Here is a 22,221-nt window from a genome sequence, read left to right as displayed (position 1 = left end):
ATGGTTCGTCTAACATAATTCAAAGAAATTCTGATTTTTCAGTTTATTTGAAAATGGTTCCACTCACGTCCTCACTAATTACGTGTATTAGATAATTGCATTGCATGCTTTACAATCATGGAGATAACACTCGGAAAAGTTTTAATCCTTATGACGTCAGAGAAACTCTGTCGTAAACATTGGCATTGGAGCTGAAAAAAAGGCCTTTTATGACCAGCTGTCTTCGGATGTCTTCCGAGCAGGTAGAGAGAGATTCGCATATTTTCTGCGATGACCTGGGCCAGCGAACACCATTGCCTTCAATAGGAAACGTAGCGCTAGTGTTGGCCACGGGGAGTAGTACTGCGCTCTCATTCCGATGCGCTAAACTTAGCGAATCTCTTGCGAATTTCTAGTTGTTTCATGGTGTTGCTTGGCTTATTTCGCACAAATATGAGAAAATTATGACTATTTTTTTACTTCTTCTCTAAAATATTTAAAATACAGTATTTTTATTTTGCTAAGTCATCGCCGCATCTCCCGATGACCGGACGCTTCGCCTCTGGTACCGGAACGACGTACGGTTGCTTATTTCCGAGAAAAAAAACACTGATTACAATTAATTTCCCAATAGAAACACATGGTACAAAAAAATCAATACATGGGCGAAGTAGAAACCGTGAGATGGAAACACTGCATCGGTGCTCTATGGGAGCAAAACAAATGAGAATGAAAGTGCGAGGTGAGCAAAAAATAAACAAACAGTATCGACCAGATGCGATGTCATACACGAAGAAAATAATTCTTATACTTCTAAAAACTGAACAACTCCAATTTATGAAAGGAGAAGATTTTGCGTAACTAATATTCTGGCATCTTATGTGATTTTTAATAGAAAAACGGCCTCCCACATTAAATATGGTGAACATCAGGAGGTTACCGGGCATTCTTTACAGAAGAAAGTATTTAGTCGCAATTTTGGTGGTGATAGCCCTTGTATTTGTAGTGTTTCTCTTTCATTGGGGCATATTATGCACAAACTTGGAACCTTGGCGGCATACAACCAAACTGGTAAGTTTGCATAACTTAAGTCATTTGTGAAAATTTGTTGTTAGTAGATAATTTACCTCTTTTTATAGGCACGAAGTGCACGTTTTTATTAGCGAAGAATTTTTTTGTGAAGTTCCTTTAAACATTAAAAAAAACTTAATTTTCTTGCACCAGGTCCAGCTTTTAAGCTCAAGTACAAGGCGAATCCATTCCACATTGACCCAATAATTTCTGTGGTAGGAAAACAGTCGCACATTTCAGTAAAATTCAGTCAATTAATTTTGCAGTAATAAGCATAAATTAGAAAGTACCTATTCATGGGCATTTTTGTGAAATAGTTTTTTATGGTAACAGTATGGTATAGTGAAAACACATTTCACTCATTTAGTTCCTAATTATTTACGTTTGGGAGCGAATTTACAATATAGAGAAAGTCTCCAATTTTGTTAATTTTCGGTATACTAACTAATTTTGACCTCCTAATCATGAATCTGTTGAAAGAAACTGGGGGTCACGTCTGAAAATTTGAAAAAAAGCCGATTGAATTTTTTATATATATAGGTGTATATGCGTAGTTTTACGAACAAAAATGTAATATCCTGTCATTGCGTCCAACCATGCCGTTGTTTTACAAGAAAATGATTTATGATGTTCAATTCTAGTACGGTCCCTATTTATTCGATGAATTTAGGGGTGAAATGATTGCTAATGGAAGCTAACCTAACAGGCCTAACCTAACATCGTGTGAATGGTTCGTGGGGCTACCTGTGGATGGTTTTTGGGGCTAATGTCAATGGTTTGTGGGGCTACCCGTGGATGGTTTTTGGTGCTAACGAACAATTTTTCATCAAAATGTACAATTTCCAGACGTGACCCCCGGTTTTTTACAACAGATTAGTGATTAGGAGGCCAAAATTAGTATACCGAAAATTAACGAAATTGGAGACTTTCTCTATATTGTACATTCTAGCCTACGTTTGTACTTACCTGTTACGGTAACAATACCTGAATGCAATGCGAATGCAATAGCACGTCGGAAATAGATTTTCGTAGAAAACCACATGCATTCGCATTAAAATGGATCAAAACTACATTCCCGAACATCAACAACGCTACAGAAAATGATTTGCGTCAGTACTTTCTCCTGTAAATTTGAAGAAATCCGTCTCTGGTATAGTAAAGTGTTACCAACATAAAAAATTAGATTGGAAAGAAAAAAACACGCTCACATGTCATCTTGTAAAACTACCGCGTGGTTGCTACACTAACAGGGGGTTACATAATCGAACGCACAAAACATTTCATTCACGTAGTCGACGGTAATGGTGGCTATCATGCATCGGAGATACATTAATGTCGAAAAATACATGATTTACAGGCGGAATAAGTTGAACGAAGGGAGAAAACACTTCCACGAGCTTCCAAAAGTCTACAGAAACTCAGTTCCGTAAGTAGTTACTCCTGTAAATTTGAAGAAAATTGTTTTCACTATACCATACTGTTACCGTTTTTTATTACTATGTATATGCTCCCAATATTATAACAGCTGCATTAATATATTTTAGCCTTGATGCACACTTTAGTTATGAACGACAGCATGTAATATAAATTCACAGATTACACACACACACACATATGTACATGTACATATATATCGTCTTCACGATTCAAATTCTTGATATTTGTGTGTCGATATCATGACACTTTGCTTGATTGTTAACAACTCCTTTCATTTCCTGTTGACCACTTTTTTCTTTGCACAGCACCAGTGATGTTCAATCCAGCTGGAGTTTTGTAATATTAAATAGAAGTGACAAAGTTTTTGTACTTAAAAGTGACTGGCTGTTACTACTACTTCTGTTCAACATTTTAGATCTATTGTCCAGAATAAGTACTTTTAAGTCCTGAAACTTTTTTCTTCTTTTTTTACAAAATTAACTACAGTGGTTATGCAAATATACAAGGAAGTGTTGAGCTCGAGTTGTCAAACAGTGGAAAGAAGAGCAGATACATTGCTTGTTTTAACATAATTTGTGTTTTTTTTTTTACTGTTTCCAAGGTCTGTATGTTATATGATGATTATTCAATTTCACTACAAGCATGTGTGCATATATGTTCGAATAGTCTGAAAAACCCTATATATTTTGAAAGTAAAACAATTTTTCCCGTACACTGTTCAAAAATAACACAATACATATCTCTATCTGTCACTTTAAATATATGTGACATTTTTGTACAACGTTCTTTTCAAACGTTTCCACAGATGATAAAGTTGTGAAAAGAAAGCATAATATTCATTACTACATTCCAGCTTCTAGGCAAGATAATGTAAATTTAACAATGATTACTAGAGCTGAGCCGATACCCACCGATACCGATACTTGTATAATTCCAGTATAAAATAAAAAGGCTAGTTACCGAGTCATACTAACTCGTCACATCACTAGGCACTTATCTAGAAATATAATTTGGGGAGCCAGTCCGAGTCAAGTGTCTCAGAAATATAATAATAAAAGTGTTTCTATTTAATATGTTAATATAATTGTTGGTCTATTCGTAATAATATCGAAGTTAATTAATTAGTACTTAATTTTTCCGATGCGTATGGAGTATTGATGTATGTAACCACAGACTAAGAAACGGAGGAAAGACAACATTAATACCTATTTTGTTCTTTATTTCTTGACTAAAAAATATTGTTATTACATAAATACAACCTTGGTGACAATGAAGTTCGACCAGAAAGGAATACGTGATTAAATGCACAGAGGCATAGGCGGTGGAATGGGTGACCCGCAGAAGTGACGCATGTGTGTAAGAGGAGGCGTGTGAGCAGGCAAGAATCGTGATCCCAGCATGTTGCACCCAAGGTCATGTAAAGAACGAAAACTGGGAACTATACGCGTGACATTGAACTTCGACCAGGCACCAGACCCACACAGAAAATTCCAGATAGTGGCGCATTCGACGGAAGCATGACGTCACGGACACGATAAGGGAGTCCGCTGTATATAAGCGCGTGCTGTGCACAGAGGAACCGCAGTGCATCATCACCATGGCCAGGGGTAAACCTATTGACAACACCGTGAGAAGAAGAGTGGTGGAGTTGCAACGGGATGGACTCAGTGAACGGGAAATAGGGCGCCAACTGAACTTACCCAAGTCAACCGTCCACTGCATCATCAAACACCACCAAAATACGGGTACTACAGAGCCAGGTAAGGCCCCCGGTCGAAAACGCCTGCTGAGCGTGCGTGACCTACGGATATTTAGGTGCTATATCCAGACCAACAATCATGTTTCTGTGGCCGAATTACGATTGTGCACTCGAGAACGCTTTCACATTGAAGTTTCAAGCAGAACCATTCGCCGTTACTTACAGCGATGCTGTTACCGAGTGTACAAGGCGAAACGTAAACCCTTCCTTTCCATGTCGAACAAAGGCAATCGACTACGGTGGGCACGAATGTACCGGGGATGGACATTTCGGGAGTGGAACAGGGTTTTGTGGAAGGACGAATCCATTTTCAATGTTGTGTACGGGAAAATACGGAAAACAGTCATTTGTCGGAAGGAGGAACAGAATGAAGCAAAATGTTATGCATGTCGGGTACAGAAACCTGCGTCAGTGATGGTATGGGGATGCATGACGGCATCTGGTGTTGGCCCACTACACGTCTGTGAGGACATTGTGAATGCACACGCCTATACACGCATCCTGGAGCGGCATCTTCCCGCAGTGCGAAGGCACCTGTTCCGCAGGCGGCGTCTCATCTTTCAACACGACAATGCCAGGCCTCATACAGCGCGGCTGACAAGAGAATGGTTGACTCGCCATCACGTGCGAACTCTGCCATGTCCACCATCGAGTCCCAACCTCTCGCCCATTGAGAATGTGTGGCGTGTTCTTAAGCGACGTGTGCAACAGAGGGGACCCACGACAGTGGCTGCTCATATCGCCTGCCTGCAGGAGGAATGGCACCGCATCGATGTGGAATACCTTGAACGACTCGTCCGCAGCATGCCCCGACGCATTGCCACAGTTATTCGCCGACGGGGCGGTGTCACACCATGGTAAACAGGATACCCTCTAACAGTGGTCGAATTTCAATGTCACGTGTAGATGTACGAAAATGTTTTATTTTGTGTGGACACCATACATTGCTGCGTTGCAGTGGAAATTTATGTTTTCCTTTGTTCCATGTAGCCTGCTGAATAAAATATGTTCAGCATATGCATGTGTTCTCCTTCCTTCACAACGCACTCCTATATTTGTGACTGGTCGAACTTCATTGTCACTAAGGTTGTAGTAAAAAGATGCTATAAAATCAGAGATAAAATAGCAAATATTCATCATCTACTGTAGCTTACGTGTAGTTAAGACCACTAAAATTTGTGTAAAAACAACTGTCTTGGCAAGGAAATTAATGTCAAAGAAGTAAAAAAATTAAATATTTATTGAATAACATAAGACAGAAGTGAAGAGCATAAGTATAAATTGCTGATTCTCCTTCCCGGTTGAACGTAGATAAAACAAAGCTAATTTCACAGTGACCTTCATCCCTCTTTTCCAAGAACTCCGCAACTACCTGACTCGGCATTAGTGTGGCGGGGGATTAAAAACATCCACCTATCTTAGGACCACGATCTTCAAGCAAGAATTGGCAAACAATGGTTTATTTCCCACAGCGTTAACTAAGTAGCTACATGCCTTCATGGTCATGTTTGGGTTCAGCTTTCTCTTGCCTGTCCATACCTTTGATCTTGCCATCTGCTTGCCAGGAGGGTGGGGGTTTATGATCCAGTGTTTCTAGGAAAATCTATGGAACTTCCTGTGCTGGTCTCCCAATCTGGCACAAGGAAGGGTGAACAAACTTTTAGAAAGGACAAATGTTGAGACGAGCTGTTGCCTTTGCCTGTTCTTCTAGCCACTGAAAATCTTTGGTATCGGTAAAAGAAAATCAACCGATACTCACCGATGACGATACTGGCCGATACCGATACATCGGTATCGGCTCAGCCCTAATGATTGCATTTTCTACACATAGTTCTGACAAGGTGCCGGCCCCCGTTGCAGAGTGATTAGCACATCGTGCAACAATGCCAGGGGTCCCTGGTTCAAATCCCGGCCTGAGCATGGATGTTTGTGAGTGTCCATTCATCATTTTCATCATGCCATCACTCGTCTCCATCTTCGCAAATGAGCCAAAAGTGGCACAAGAAGTGAAGTAAAATAAATCCAATCAAGTTCTGAGAAAGCCTTTTTTGTAATTTAATACAAGTGACACTGTACAACACTGAAAAATTACTCCATATTCACACCATTTGTGGATAACCTTCAATGATGTAGGTTTCTCCAGTTCTGAATCATGTGATTATTATTTTTTAATTGTTTATAATTTGTTGAAGATGATTGAAAAATTATAGCTCTTCACAGAAATCATGCACCTACTTCTTCTTCTACTCACGACCGGATCAAGAAAGTGTGGGGCGTTACCCCCACACCTCCTATACGCCTTCATGGCATGGTGCTATGCACAGGGGAACACTTTACCTTTACCTTTACTTCTTCAAGAGAATGTATATCTGTGGCATTCCATGAAAAGTAGCCCTACTCCATGCCAATAACAAAATGAATTAATATGAAAATTATTTTAATTGCTTTAAGGTTTAGATGTTTGTGAATGCATATAATTTGCGCATTTCACCAATAAAAAGTTACTAGCTTCTGCATCCTATATGCTTCAAAGATAAATAAAGTCAAAATTTGCTACATTTTTAGTGTCACGCGCGTAACAAATTTTTGTTAATGCTTTTCATGCGTTCAGCTTATGCCATCATTTGTTAGCAGACACCTTAAAGTACTTCGTAATTCTATGGGATCAGCTCATTATGAATATTTTAACCCAATCTCATGTCTAGCACCTTACATTGTGTGTGAAAAATGTCACACATGTACAGAGCATTGCTATACAACACAGACAAACTTACACAGCATTTTGCTCATTGAGATCTCTTTCCGATGTTACCAGCCTTTGGTTTTTATCAGCTGAATAAGATGCAAAAAGTGATAGTTCTGTGTGGAAGCAGTATCATGCTGTCAGAAATGTTGGGAAAGTAAAGTTGTTGGGGAGGCAGCTGGTACATATTTGTACCACTGCATGTAAATGGTTCAATGTGGTGTTGGTACATGTACCAGCACCACATGGCCTACTGTACTGCTAAACTAATCACCAGCAGTCCTGCTGCTTTTTTAATTTATTATTATTAAAGTTTTGCATAATCCCCACAAGGGTGTAGGACCATAGCAGCACTACATTTTAGAATTTGTACATTCACTTTAGTTTATTGCAGGGGCTTTGCAATTGGTATTTCTTAAAATCTATTTTTTTATTGTGTCTGCTTCCCACAAGAGCACAATTCTCTATTTATATTTTTTTAAAAAAGCCCTAACTGTCTATGGTAAATTGTTATCCTCCTACGATTTTCTATGCATCACTGCACATAATTGAAAACCTCCCATCCCATCCACTTCAGGCCGATCGCTCAGAGAAGCAACTTTAAATTCTATTTTTGTCTTTTCCGTCTAAAGACAGCAAGGGTCACATGAACCCTTGAACCAATCAGCCTTGTCCAATTGCCGTGGGGAGGGGAAACCTTGAGGTAATCTGCTTTGCAAAACGTATGCCTGATAGCGAAACAGGTGGCAAAGGCACCCCCAACAACGCTAAGCTGCCGCAGGGTAGCAAACGAATGTGCCTCCGATCCTTTGCCTCTCGCCAAGCCATGAGTGAAGGGTGCATGTTGACAGCAGAAGGTGTCATTTACGACTGAGCAAAAATCTAGTCATATGGCAACATTGCTTTATGTACTTGAAAACTGACATCTAGAGACAAAAAGTCTGGGTTTGTACTTTGACCAGACGGGCTTTAAAGGCAAATTTAGGGCTTTATAAATTTTGTCCAAAGGACATTGGTTATGCTGTTATAGTGTATTAAAAGTTTTGTCATTTTCTGAGAGAAAATGTAATTGTCAACGGCAACCATGTTTGTTGTGTGTTACATGTCTCCATACATACATACATACATAATAAAAAGGCTGTGTTTTGAGGAGGCATAATGTCAAAATGAGGCCTCAGGTGTACATGCTGTATGTATTGTTAAGCTGCATGTATAAGTGTATAAAGGAGTCTGCTTGTTTTTCCCACAGTGCAATCTTTACTGGAGAGGAGCTGCCATAGGAAGTCTGTGTGGACCGTTATGCGTGGAAGGCCAAGTGAGCTCTCTCTCGTGTTATCCGTTCCACGTGGGGAAGGAGGCCGTGTTCTCTGCCAAGTGGGAAAGGCGACAAGTGGTCATCAAGGCTTCGCGAGTGAGCACCTCGTCCGATGTAAAAACCATCCCGTACTGGGTGGACGACAGCGGGGAGAAACATTATCCTTCGGAGGAAGAATTTGATGGGATGCTCAAGGACATGATCGCATCCAAGTTGAACATAACGATAACCAGGGAGCAGCTGAAGAAGTTTGCTCGGTTGGGATTCCGCCCGGCACAGAAAGGAACCGTACTCCGGCAAGTGGAAATGGAAAACATATGGTCGCTGATACAAGACAATGAATTCCTGTGCACAAAGTTATATGCCGAGCACGAAGTTTTCCCGCAGTTGATTGGAACGTGCGGTAACTTCTTTGCTGTGGAATACGTGCAGCCTATAGCATCTCCGTCTCTTCTCTCTACGGACAGTTACCAGGACTGGGGCGGGAGGGTGAAGCTTGCCGTGATGATTATGGATCTTCTAGAAGAATTCGAAGAAAGTTTGCCCGAACCGTTGCACCTTTGCGATGTCAAAATTCACCATTTTGGTCTGGCGGTTGGTGGCATGAGGCTGAAATATTTGGACCTCGATTTTGTCTTTCCAAGATCCATCATCAACCAGATCACGGCAGATGGTAGCCGGTGCACAAAGCACGAGGACTGCGACTTCTTTGATTGCAGATCCATGTGCAACATTCTTACAAACAGATGTGATTATCCGGTCACAAACAACAACCTTCAGATAGTTTGCGAGAAGATTTTTCTTGGCTGGACATTGTCAGGATCAATGATAATTTCTGGCCTTCTGATGTCTCAGCACGCTTCGTCATCGTTGGCTGCCGTGCTTCGTTTGTGTGCAAATCCAAAGACTGACGTTGTTAGCTCTCGCTTTGCTACAGAGGATGGGATTAAGAAGAAGCTTTATGCCATGCTGAGCGAAATGGATCAGATTATGTCCAATGAATGAGCTTAATCCATTAACTGTTGGTAGAAAAGTTACCTGTGGTAATCAACAGTGAAGTTTAGCAGCCCTAGATGAGCAGTCTCAAAAATTTACCTTATTTATTTTTCCAAAGATGAAGGCAGTTTGTTTATGAAGTCCATTTAATACAAAGAAGGCTAATTTGGACTTGGTATGCCATTTTCCATAGGTATATCTGTGTTGTTCTTAAAGGTCTGCATAATCACTTTTTGTAGATGCAAAATAATATGATACAGTTAATTTTAGTGGGTTTTTAAAACGTTCTGGGAAACCAGGTCGAAATGTCGTAGGAAAAATAAAAAACACTAAAAATAACTAAAAATATTGTTTTGCAGTTTGCATAGGATCTAAACATGCCATTGTTGCCCAATTCAGGAAACTACCCACTGATTACTTAATATGGGTGCAATTGTTATACTCCATTTTGTTAATGGATGACTAAACTACTGGTGTCATCCATAAATTTGGTATCATTACTCTGTTGGTACTGATTGAATGCTTACATCACTAAACTGTTACAAATACATTGGAACTCTCCCCCCAAGCTGCAGATTCAGTTTCTGCACTTTACTGTGGCACCAAGCAGGAAGGCAATTTTGCTGGCTAATGGTCCCAATAAGCATAAGAGAAGCTGTAGAGATCTTCCCAGTTATAATTCTCAATTTGACATGAGAGCAAGAAAACCATATTAAACCTTATGTAATGTGTGTAAATGATTAATAACATATATACAGGGTGGGGGAGAAATACCTGATATTTTTAAAATGATATAACCCAGTAAATAAAGAGAGTTCGTCTTTATTCATGTGCTAAACTTACAGTCATATGTATGTCATTATTACTGAAAAAAAAAGGATTTACACCAACATTAAGTGCAGAAAATAACATTTTGCAAATGGCTTCAATGAAAGTGTGGTGTGTTGCGTTCCATGGCTCCATGGTGACTGCAACGGCAGCTAGTGAGGAGTGGAATCCCAAACACCTCCCCTCCTACGACCCCACCACATGATGCAATAACAAATCAACAATCAGCAGGTTTTTCCTTCTCCATAAAACAGAAGCTTCAAGCTTGATGCCCACTGAGACACTGGAAGTGCGGCAAAAGAACGGAACAGTTTCGCTTCCGGCATCTTAGGGGGCGATAACCCTTACATTAACCTGCAGACTTCTAGCTGGAAATTCCGTGCTTTGGTTCCGCACGTTTCCCTGTAGTGAGCATTTAAACCATTTGATTTCAATAGAAGCAGACAACAGAAGTTCTGTTGCCGGATATTTCACCACATTTCAGTAGGCATCAAGATCCAGTGACCGACTCCAGCAGTGTGTGGACATCCTTTGCAAGATGTTATTTTCTGCACTTAATGTTGGTGTAAAGCAATTTTTTCCCCAGTAATAATGACATACATATGGCTGTAAGGATAGCACATGAATAAAGACTAACTCGTTTTATTTACTGTGTTATATCATTTTAAAAATCATCAGTTTTTCTCCCCCACCCTGTAGTAGAGCCTTGATAATGTGATGCAAAAACTAAAGAAAAAAACTTCACTGCAATGGAAGTAGCAAAGTGCTATATGCAGAACAACAGAGGCAACACCAACTGACAAACTGTTATTCATGCAATGGCATGGCATTGCTACTTGAAATGAAGCAACGTCCTGAAGCAGAAGACACTTACCCATTTCTTTAAACTATAAGCTCAGTATTGTTTGACCCCTCTCCCCCACCACCACCATCATAGTTACTATCTTACTGAGCAATGTAAAGGTAAAGTTCATAACAATACTACAGGGTGGCCCATAAGTAGTAGACCATACTTTGAAGCACCGTAACTTCTAGCAGAGTCGGCATGAAAAGAAAACAGATGGCTTATTTTGTAACACAAACACTCTTTAATATCGGTTTTCCATTGTGTGATCAAGTTGCATGCCATCAGCGTCAATACAGGCCTGTAATCGCAAAGACACATTTTCACATGCTTTTGCACACAGTTCATGTGATTACTGTTTTTCAGGTCCTGTAGGGTGTTTTATGTTGCGGGAATAAATTTTATCCTTTAAATACCCCCACAGGAAAAAGTCTGTTGGGGTGAGACCAGGAGAGCGGGCATTCAATTGACCCGCAACGTCCGAAACGTCCGATCCAACGTCTGGGAAATCCCTGGTCCAACCAATTCCATACGATTGTGTCATAAGGAGGGGGAGCTCCATCATGCTGCCACCACAACTGATCAAAGTGGTGTCTCTGTTGGAGTAAAGGGTAAAGAGTGTCCCTAATGAGCTTCGGGTAATTCTCACCATTGATGCCATCTTCAAAGAAGAACGGGCCAATGACACCTTGGTACATAACACCTCTCCAGACCATAACCCCAGGTCTTTTATCATCATACTCGACTACCACGCCAGTAAACACAATTATGTCTGTTTACACTACCGGACAGGTGAAATTTGGCTTCATCGGTCCACACCACACACTGTTCCAACTGTGGGCCCTCTTCAACTTGGTGAGCCAGTCTTCAGCAAACTGCAGGCGGCGATCAGAATCATCTTTAGAACATTCCAATATGACACTTCTGCTACATGTTACAAGTTAAACCTGTCAGAAAATGCACTTCCGCTAGAAGTTATGGTGATTCAAAGTGTGGTCTACTACTTATGGGCCACCCTGTATATATTCCATTTTTGGCATACTGTAGCTTTTTGCTATATTGTTCTTTCCTCTTGATTTTCCATAGGTTATTCTGTATCAGGGTGAGACTCTAGGATCATGAAAAATTTCAAGAGTACAACAAATGTTTTCTCTATTTCAGCCTTATATAATACCGTCTCTCACCACCCACACACATGCACACAAATATATTAACAATATAAATACTCTGCGTGAGTCCAATGTATCAAAACATTCTAATTCATTTCAGTCAAACAGTATATGCAATTACCTAATCAACTTCAAGATATCTTGCAAGAATCTTCCCTCTGTCAGATTGTTCTGCAAAGGATACTAAGTAAATGGATTGAGAGAATTTTGTTTTGTTTTCCACGCAGCTATCTTTTCCTTCCTTCATAAAAATAAAAGCTAAACTTTAAAACTTTCCTCAGAGCACCTAAAAGTATGTATAAATTCTATGGGATTTGGATTAATAAAAGTTGCAATTTTTCATGTCTACGGAGAAAAATGCATGCAGAATTCATGCATAAATCCTGGAACAAATAATTCACGCAGAATTCCCGGTGAGTAGAAACCCTGTGTATAGTCGGAGTTTTTTGTAATTCAAGGTAGTCTCGGTCCCATCCACCTCTGCTGCTTACGATTCACCACCATCTGTGATGGGTCTTGAAATATATCACCTGCCATATGGAGGCGATCCATGCAAAACTTCTGAATTTTATTGGGACAGTTTGAAACATTCAGACTTCTTAAAGGATGATAAAAGAAGAAGAAAAAAATACAAATTCCAGTCAAGCATCAAAGAACAAAAAATAGTCACTCTGTTTTGTATTTAACAAATATGAAACTAAATTGTACAATTGCAATGTAAAGTTACCTATTTACAATGAATTGTAGTGTATATTTTGTTATTTTTTAGCTTTATATTACAAATGTTACCATTGTATATCTTTTTGTTACCATTGACATGCCATGTTGAAACTGATTTTATCATTTTTGTATGTTTATTTATTTACATATTTATAAACTGATGTATGTTGACAACTCTGAATGATAAAAATTTGAAATGGAACTGTGCGTTTCTTATTTATGGTTGAATATCCAAAATTACATCAGTCTTGGTTTGTGGAGCGGAGAATTTTATTAACATTGTTTAGATTTGTCTAAAACGTGACAGATTCTTGGAGTCGTCAAAATGGAGACTGACTGTGCCAATTTTTTCTGTGTGTGTCATTTGTACTTAATGCAAACTTCAGAAATACAAGTTTAAAAAAATAGCAGTGTGTGCTACAATGACATTGATTTTCCATACAGCAGACAGGCCAGTGTCCCTTCACATGAGACTAGATGTGGCATGGATGAATACACTGAGGTAAGTGTTCAGATGATCTCTGAACAATGACTTCTATTGTGAAATCTACCGTTACATGTAGTCAGACGTGCATATTTGAAGTGCAGGATATCATGCATACTCACCTACATGTTTGGTGCCTTCTAATTAGAAGTCTCGGGTTCAATGATCACTGGAGGCACACAGTGCCTTCAAATCCCAACAGTTGGAATGGTAAATGTTATTTTCCAACTCTATGAAAATTTTGATTTATACTACCCCTGCGAAGTAAATGTCTGTGAATTAAGCTCTTTTAATACATGACCATTCCAAATTTCCCAACAGTTCAGGTTCTCTCCCCTCCCCCTGAATTGGAAATTATTTCCCAAAGTCAATTTCGGGACAGGTATTTTTTCCCCCAATCCTAACACTGACATTTTAGGATCTTACACACCCCTACTAAAAATATTCATTCATGTGATTTTTACAAAATCAAAAATTATCTTTTTTTAAAAAAAAAAAAGATCCTACAAATGTTCATTAATACCAATCATTTGGGACCGAATTATTTGCAGTTACTTTTCTTCTAAAATTTTTCTCTTTTCATGTTATTTTTGTCAAAGAAGCAAGCTATGTCCTGTATTCGCCTACTGACAGTTTTAAAATAAATTTTCCATTGAGGAAATGAAGTTACAAAAGTGGACAGTATATAATTTTGCTGTCGAATAATGTAAACAGCCACCAAGCAGCTTGTTTGTACATGTATAGGGTTCATGCATAAGTTCGTAGCTTTTGTGTTTGGTATGGCAACACTGCATGCAGTGTTATACCTGCTGCAAAATTAGTTTGGTATTGAGAGCTGAAGGAACACGCATCATGGTGTTGCCATATCATGTGGTACGGTACGCAGTGCAGCCTTCTGACGCTGTGTCGAGGAAAACGTATTATGAAAAAGAACAACAATGATGAAATGTGTTATTGCTTTTCGAGGAAAATGGAATAACAATGATGACAACAATGATGAATGTGTTATTGTTTTCTCTCTTCATTTCCATCTCCCTTACAACATGAATGAATTAACGAAACGAACATTGTTTACAGGTTACCTTTTCAATCCATTCTGAAAATATTGAATATATACACTTTCAATAATCATTTCTTTCCGAAGTCGCCGTTAAAGTCTGACTATCTTTCAATTATACCGCAACTGAATTGCACAAAGTCCAGTTGGTGAGGCGTCTGACTTTTATGCGGGAGACCCGCGGTGGTTTGGGGAACTCTTTCAAATATCCTTATCCCCGATGGGGTACTGGTAACGTCGTCGCCTTGTAATCAAGGGGTTCGATACCCGGTGGAGGCACATGGCACAGTGGTTCGGATCCCACTTTAAACTGTAGGTCCAGTCCCGATTAGCCTTCCTGTGCATAAAGTGGACTTAAAACAACAAATAAATGAATCAATCAATCAATCAAATATCCCTAGCGACTCCGGAGTCGACTCAGCAAAATGAGTACCTTGGGCAAACCTGGGGTAAAGGCGGTTGGTGAACCACATCACCGCATCACCTCCATAATATGGTCGAGGTCGAGAATGTGTGGAGCCCTACCTCCACATCCCCATATGCCTCCATACTTTACTTTACTTTGCGTCCATTATTTGTTTTTGTATGAGAATCCCAGAGATTTTATGACTGTCCTTAAAGATGTTTTCCCACCTTGAAAAAGTCCCGAATCTTTCAACGAAACGCGCAGTTTCCCTACAGTGGGATGATTTTTCCTCCTATAATAAGAGTAAATATGGCGACGAATAGCATCTTGCTGAAAGGTATCTAAATTTGTCACGCGTTTACTGATATTCCTCTACTTACCTGGGGTTTCCAGTTTTGAAGCCTCGCATTGATTTATTTCTACCACATTATATTCTTCTTTCCCCATGGTAACAATAGTGTTCTTAGACATGCCGACAGCAGCAGCAGTCCTGTCCAGAACTTTATTTACAGAAATCATTGGACCCCCATTGTTTCTCTCTTGCTCAAAATATTTGCGCACAGAACAAACGTTTTCCCGCGTTTGGCCTTTGGGAGGAATTCCTCTAGTATTGCCTCCTGTGCTTGACATTTTTCACACAAGCACACGACATACTCAAGCAGAAAATTATGTACAAAAAAATAACACGCTATATACAACAAAGAATACTCTAAATCCAGTAAACACTAAACAAACGGATTGGTTAAAATATCACAGCAACGCAACAAATAACACTTCCTGTCCCAACAACATGAAAACTGATCGCAAGAACAATCGCCCGATAAGCGGCAACACCATGATAAACGTTTTCTGTTGCTAGGTAGCCAGAACTTGGGTGAAGCACTGGGACGATTTTGATTGGCTCGCATGCCAGCAACCCACCCTGCCGCAGTAAAGTAGACCCGCTTTCTCCACGTGCTTCCCAAGCGTCAATACCAAACTAATTTTGCGGCAGGTATTGGAGTTTGTTTATCATTTAATGTTCATCAATTGGAGTGGCATTGTTGTGCTTGTGAATATGCATTGAATTTTACAGATTTGAAGAAAGACTGTTATTTATGGGCTAAAGAACAGTAAGTGTCCAGTGGGGGAAAAAAAAACATTTCCAACATATTCTCCTGTCCAAGTTTAAGTTTAACATAGGGGCAAAGGCAGCAGAGGCGGCTCAAAACATTTGTCCCTTGTGCGGGAGGAATGCCAATGGGGAAAGCAGGGTAAGAAAATGGTTTTGTCATTACAAAGAGGGCATTTTTGACTTAAACGTTTCTCCACGTTCAGGAAGACTATCGGGCTTTAATGAAGACCATTTAAATGCTTTAATCCACATGAGTCGACTCGAGAATTAGCAAATGTGATGAACGGACCATTCAACCATCGTCCGACATTTGCATTCCGTGGGTAAGGTTCAAGATACCACAAGCTTTAAATGAAAACAACCAAATCAGCGAGTAGGCCACACACTGCTAACGTGACAAAAGCTGCTATCCAAGAGCTTGTTTAGGTAGTAATTTCACATCCTCCTTGCACCCTCAGATTGCTACCTTTTCAGCTCTCAACCCATCAATCTTCAAGGAAGCTCCTTTGGTGACAAAAATGCTCTGCAAACTTGGCTTGCCAACACTTTTAACACTGAATCAGCTGATTTGTTCAGGCGTTGAATTGAAAAACTGCCCCAGCATAGGTATATTAAAATATATTAAAAACTTACGTTTTGCGAGTATCTATACTGCTTCTGCTACGTTTCGGGACGCCACTGCTCCCTTCTTCAGGCTGTTCACTTTTAGGTTATACTCAAATTCATAACCTCGTCGACCTTTTATTAGGTATAGGATATGGGATTGGTTAAGTGTGTGTGGTTAAACAGTACATACTTAACACCCATAACAGGTGTGCGTCAATTTTACCATGCTGTTTTCCTGATTAAAACTGCCCCTTGTAACGTTAAAACTTTTAAAACTAAATAGCCACGGCCCGCGTGTGCTGCAATGTAGCACACGCGGGCCGTGGCTATTTAGTTTTAAAAGTTTTAACGTTACAAGGGGCAGTTTTAATCAGGAAAACAGCATGGTAAAATTGACGCACACCTGTTATGGGTGTTAAGTATGTACTGTTTAACCACACACACTTAACCAATCCCATATCCTATACCTAATAAAAGGTCGACGAGGTTATGAATTTGAGTATAACCTAAAAGTGAACAGCCTGAAGAAGGGAGCAGTGGCGTCCCGAAACGTAGCAGAAGCAGTATAGATACTCGCAAAACGTAAGTTTTTAATATATTTTAATATTATAATTGTGAGTAATTTGCACAACTTTCATCATGAATTCAGCATAGGTAGACAGGCATAGACAATAAGGGAAAATATATTACTGCTTAATTTAGGTACTTGGTTCATCTCAAATTAGTATAAAATAAATATACTTTTGCCGTGCTATGAACTTATGTATCAACCCAATTGGCATTAAATTAGGTTTTCATTTTTCTACCTAATACAGTAATCACACTGAAACAGTAAATACACTTGTGTACTTTCAGAGAAGACTGAAATCACATAAAACACTGTCATGTAAGAAAGGTCCCTTAAACTCTTCCATAGATCTCTACAACAAACTACCACAAGATGCGAGGAACGACCCAAAATTGATGATATTCAAGCACAAGATAAAATCGATGCTTCTGAAGCATGTTTTTTTATTCTATAGCTGAATACATGGAAGACTTTTACATAAGACAAAATGTTTATAACATAGTATAATCACATATTCTTCTTGTAAATTTAAATGTGAAATGAACTTGAGATAATTAAGTGTCACTAGAAGTAGGCTGTAGTGTTCTATATCTTCTCATGTTATGCTTTTTTTTTTTGGTGATTTTGATATACTCGAGTAAGGCTAAATTTTTACAATTTTTGGCTATGTATTTTATATTTGTATGTGTAAGAAAAAAAAAGTAAAGTGTTCCCCTGTGCTTAGCACCACGCCATGAAGGCGTATAGGGGGTGTGGGGGTAACGCCCCACACTTTCTTGATCCGGTCGTGAGTGGGGGTGATGTGATCAGCATCACGCCCCTGACCGCCTTTACCCCCCAGGGTTTCCCCCAGGTACCCATGTTATTCGACGCTGGGTGGGCACCGGGGCCGCTTCCATCATTAGAAAAGTTCCCGGATTTGAACCGGCCGGGGATCGAACCCAGGACCTTTAGCATGGTAGTCAGACGCATTACCAACTGAGCCACCGCAGCCAACCAAATGTGAAATGAACTTGAGATAATTAAGTGTCACCTAGAAGTATGCTGTAGTGTTCTATATCTTCTCATGTTATGCTTTTTTTTCTTTTTCGTGATTTTGATTAATACTAGAGTAAGGCTCAATTTTTACAATTTTTGGCTATGTATTTTATATTTGTATGTGTAAGATCTATTAGTATTGTATCGTAATGTATTGACATGTCCTATATTACCATGGACTGTTATTTGTACACACACGGTAGTCCTTGGACGGAAATAAACTAAACTATACAAAACAGTTCGAATATAACAAGGAAAAAGGGAACACTCACCAGACACTGGAATAATTAAAATTTTTCTGGCCGCATCTTCAGCTGCAGAAGAAAGAAATTCCTGTGTGTCACTGTAAAGTTGCTTCTTACAGTGTTGGGAAAGGAGAAACCTATCCACAGAACATTTGCAGTTTTTGTATAATATTGGTAGAATATCAATTTGCAGTAACTCTTTATTGATATCAGCATAAATTAACACTGAAAACATGTAAAAGTACATGCCAGCACAGCTAGGCTCGTAGTGCCAGTGTAGTACTTATTTCCACATATTTTTCAATACTGTTTCCAACTGCTGGTGATATAGAGTGGAATCTAACATATGTATATTTTAGGGATGGGCCGATATGAAATTTTGTTTACCGATCAAGTTCATATATAAAATTTACCGATGCTGATAACCAATCTTCTACCGATCCCATATAATATTCCAAAAGGTCCTTAAAGTACCTGAATGGTTCATTGACCTCCGTAATAAATGCATGTTTCCAGGTGACTGCAGTGCAAAATAAGTTGCATATTTACACATTTACTTTTTCAAAAATAGGGCATCGAGATTATCCATAAAAATAATAACAAAATGACAGAAATTTGCACTAAATTATAAGATATCTATAGATATACTGGATCGGTAAAATAATCAGTAATTTTATTGATAAACATATACACCCATATGCCTATATTGGCTGATACAAGTACTGAGTATCTTGGACACACCATTTGTTCTCTTGTACATTTCATCAGCCATCCTCATTGCAACAGTTAACTTTGAGATCTAAAAGAGCAGTTTTACAAATTCCAACTCTCTCAATCCAGGAACATTGAAAGAAAATTTGATTCTTCCAGTTGAATTATAGAGATCATACCAATCAAGGTAATTTATAAATATTAGGGCTGAACCGATACCGATGAATCAGTGGGATTTTATTTACTCATATAATAATAATAAAATAACCCATGGCTCGACAGCCCTAGGCCAATCTCCCGACTACCAGTCTCCCTCCCACAATCCTACCTAGAGGTGTGGAGATCTTCAAAAGGTAATGGGGTGACATGGGGTCAGCATGTCGAACCCTCAGCCATTGCCAGAGACTGGGTTACGCTACTCGTAGCTCCCTAATTTCCTCACTGGTTGCCACCAGTCCTATACACAGCCCAAGAAGACTGAACCCATGCCATCCTGCAGTCGGAGCCCAAAGCACAGCACCTTAGACCGCACAGCCACGGAGGACTTTATTTACTCAAACTGGATAATACTTTTCCAGCATTTTTATCATAAGCGGGGTCAGCGAAAATGCCCCTTTTATCCTGGAGGTTATGCAACATTTGAAGTTTCCATTAATTTTGTACCAATATTATGAGAGATCAGCCTAGGCCCTTCAAGGGCTGTTGAGCCATGGGTTATTTTTATGTGAAAAACTGTATTTTGTGATTACTTAACAGTTATTTCTATATTCTGATGTAATTTTTTAAAATTATAAAGCCAAAACTGGTAAATTGTTGAATATAATTTTGTGAAATTGATTGATTTGTTGTTTTAAGTCCACTTTATGCACAGATATGCTAATCGGGACTGACATACGGTTAAAAGTGGGATCCGAAGCAGTAAGTGCCTCCACCGGGTATCGAACCCAGGATCCCTTGATTACAAGGCAACGACATTACCACTACGCAATCAGGGAGGCCTAATTGATCAATCACCCATGAATATGAAACAACTTTTAACTGTAACAATTTTCAAAATGGTGTTAGCTCAACCCTCTTAAATATGCACACATATAATTTATGTATTTATTTTATTTTACATCTTTTCTGCCTTTCAGCTAAGTTCAATGATGAGAATGAATCATGAGATGAAATTGATGGAAGAGACAGAACCAAAATTTCACAGGTTATACTGGCTGTGGGTCCAGAACATTGTACCACACAGAAGAGGTTGAGTGATGATATAATGAAATTAATGAATGGGCACTCACAGAGAACACCCAGGCATTGAAGTGTGCTGTGCTAACCACTCTGCCAATTGTCAACCTCCAGAGGTCGTCATTTTGACAATTGAGTCTACAGAAAGGGAGCATTGGCAAGGATCCAGATTCGATCACTGTTGAGTTTTTTTTTATTTACTTAAAGTTTCAGATACAGTACTGAAAGACCATTTTGTACTGAAACTGTAGGAACAACAACAAATAAAAATAACAACAAAACAAGACAATTCAAGATGGCAGACAAAAAAAAGAAATTGTTACACGTACATTCTTAGTGACTGTCGGAAACTGTGTTCTAACAACAAAATATCAACATTTACAGGCAGGGTTTTATATAAGTGGGGGAGCCTACATTAAAGAGACCGCTGTAGGAGAGAGCACCTTGTAGGGGGAATGTAAGAGAGCTTTACGTTGCAGGTTGGACGTGTGGGTACTCGTAGATGAAATTGGTTTTAATTTTGCCATTAATGATTTTATGCAAAAATGTTATGTCTGCTAGAGTTGACGAGCTGTATCTCTGCGGGTGACCTTGACTAATTCACGCAGATGATGTACATGTACTGTACATACTACCTACTCGTCGTTGAGTGGTCGACAGCTCTTACAAAGTTAGAGGAGAATGATACCCATTGGCTAAGGCAGCCGGTAGCACCTCCCCTTGCTACTGCGCAGCCAGTCGTGGTAAAGGTTCACCCGCAAAGATACAACTCATCCACTCTAGTTCGTGACGAGTGTGTGGAGACTGGATATTCAAAATAGACATGATATCTGTTTTATGGAGGTGTCTGAGAGAAAGTATTCTATGGCGAGCAATGGCGAGGGAAAAGCTGAGGACAGAATCAAGCCTGGAAAGATCAGTTTTAGAAGCCACAGTGCAGATGGGGGAGCAGTATTCAAGAATGGGAGAGAGAATTTGAAAGGATCACTCACAAAGGAACAGCCCTGTCCAGGTCACACCTCAAAGTCTGAAGCTTCGGCAGCAAAATCATGAGATTATCGATCAACATGCTCAGCAGTGGGGTATTTCAAAAATTGCCATTCTACATAAAACACAAAGTTAAAAATTACAACCATACGAGGAATGCTACATCACTTGAGAAATTTTCCCTTATTCCCTCACCTGCAAATACCATGCTGGTGCACAGCAAACAAGTAAATCATACATAAAGGGTGTTTCTGTGACCTTGATTCACACCAGCAGAGTGGATGGAGACTGACCCTAGTATCAATACGGGATAAGGAACCTCAGTCAAGAAATATATCAATAAAAAGTTACAAACCAAAACTAGTTGGGGTTGCCTATGACCTGAATTATGAGGCTTATAGATTTGATGCGGACATTACTACAGTGTATTGTAGCACACTATGACGAAAACATTACAGTAAGTGTTCAAAATCCCAGACCTAGGAGTCAATGCAGGCAGCGTCACAAGAAGCTCTGTTGCATCCGCTCTAACGTCCCTGGAGTCGTTCTGATGATCGCAGGCAGCAAGGATTCTTGCCAGGAGGGGCTGCAAGGAATGTCCCTCGCATCGGCTGTTACTTCCAGGCAGTGCACCCTAAAAAACTGCTCATACAAGCCTCATCTTTTAGTTGTCTTTTTCCTGAGACACAGGCAGCCCCAACCAGTTTTGGCTTGCAACTCTTTAGTGACGCACTTCCGGACCAGGATTCCTGATCTCATATTGATACTTGCGTCAGTCTCCATCCACCCTGCCAGATTGAATAAAGGTCACAGGAACACCCTGTATATGTATTTTGTAGTATTTGAGGACAGGGGAAACTATAACCTGCTGTTTCAGAATATTTTTACTAAAAGATTTTCAAGGAAAA

At 39.6% G+C, this 22,221-nt stretch overlaps 1 protein-coding gene across 1 annotated transcript; it reads left to right on the top strand.

The window, feature by feature from the left end:
• Window positions 1-725: 725 nt before the first annotated feature.
• aln (divergent protein kinase domain 1C) lies at window positions 726-11,450 on the top strand. The gene is made up of 2 exons (XM_083143605.1): window positions 726-1,050; window positions 8,239-11,450. The coding sequence occupies exons 1-2, from the start codon at window positions 898-900 to the stop codon at window positions 9,307-9,309; spliced, it is 1,224 nt and encodes a 407-aa protein (XP_082999731.1). The 5' UTR covers window positions 726-897; the 3' UTR covers window positions 9,310-11,450.
• Window positions 11,451-22,221: the final 10,771 nt, after the last annotated feature.

The sequence above is a fragment of the Lepisma saccharinum genome, chromosome 22 (assembly GCF_977018435.1).
Source record: "Lepisma saccharinum chromosome 22, izLepSacc3.1, whole genome shotgun sequence".
In the NCBI taxonomy this organism is placed as follows: domain Eukaryota; kingdom Metazoa; phylum Arthropoda; class Insecta; order Zygentoma; family Lepismatidae; genus Lepisma; species Lepisma saccharinum.
This window is presented reverse-complemented; position numbering and strand designations above follow the sequence as displayed.

Bases quoted from the DNA above. Each gene is read 5' to 3' on its own strand.
- aln (XM_083143605.1), top strand. From the start codon at position 898: ATGGTGAACATCAGGAGGTTACCGGGCATTCTTTACAGAAGAAAGTAT. The intron at 1,051-8,238 runs GTAAGTTTGCAT...TTTTTCCCACAG, and splicing joins GGCGGCATACAACCAAACTG to TGCAATCTTTACTGGAGAGG.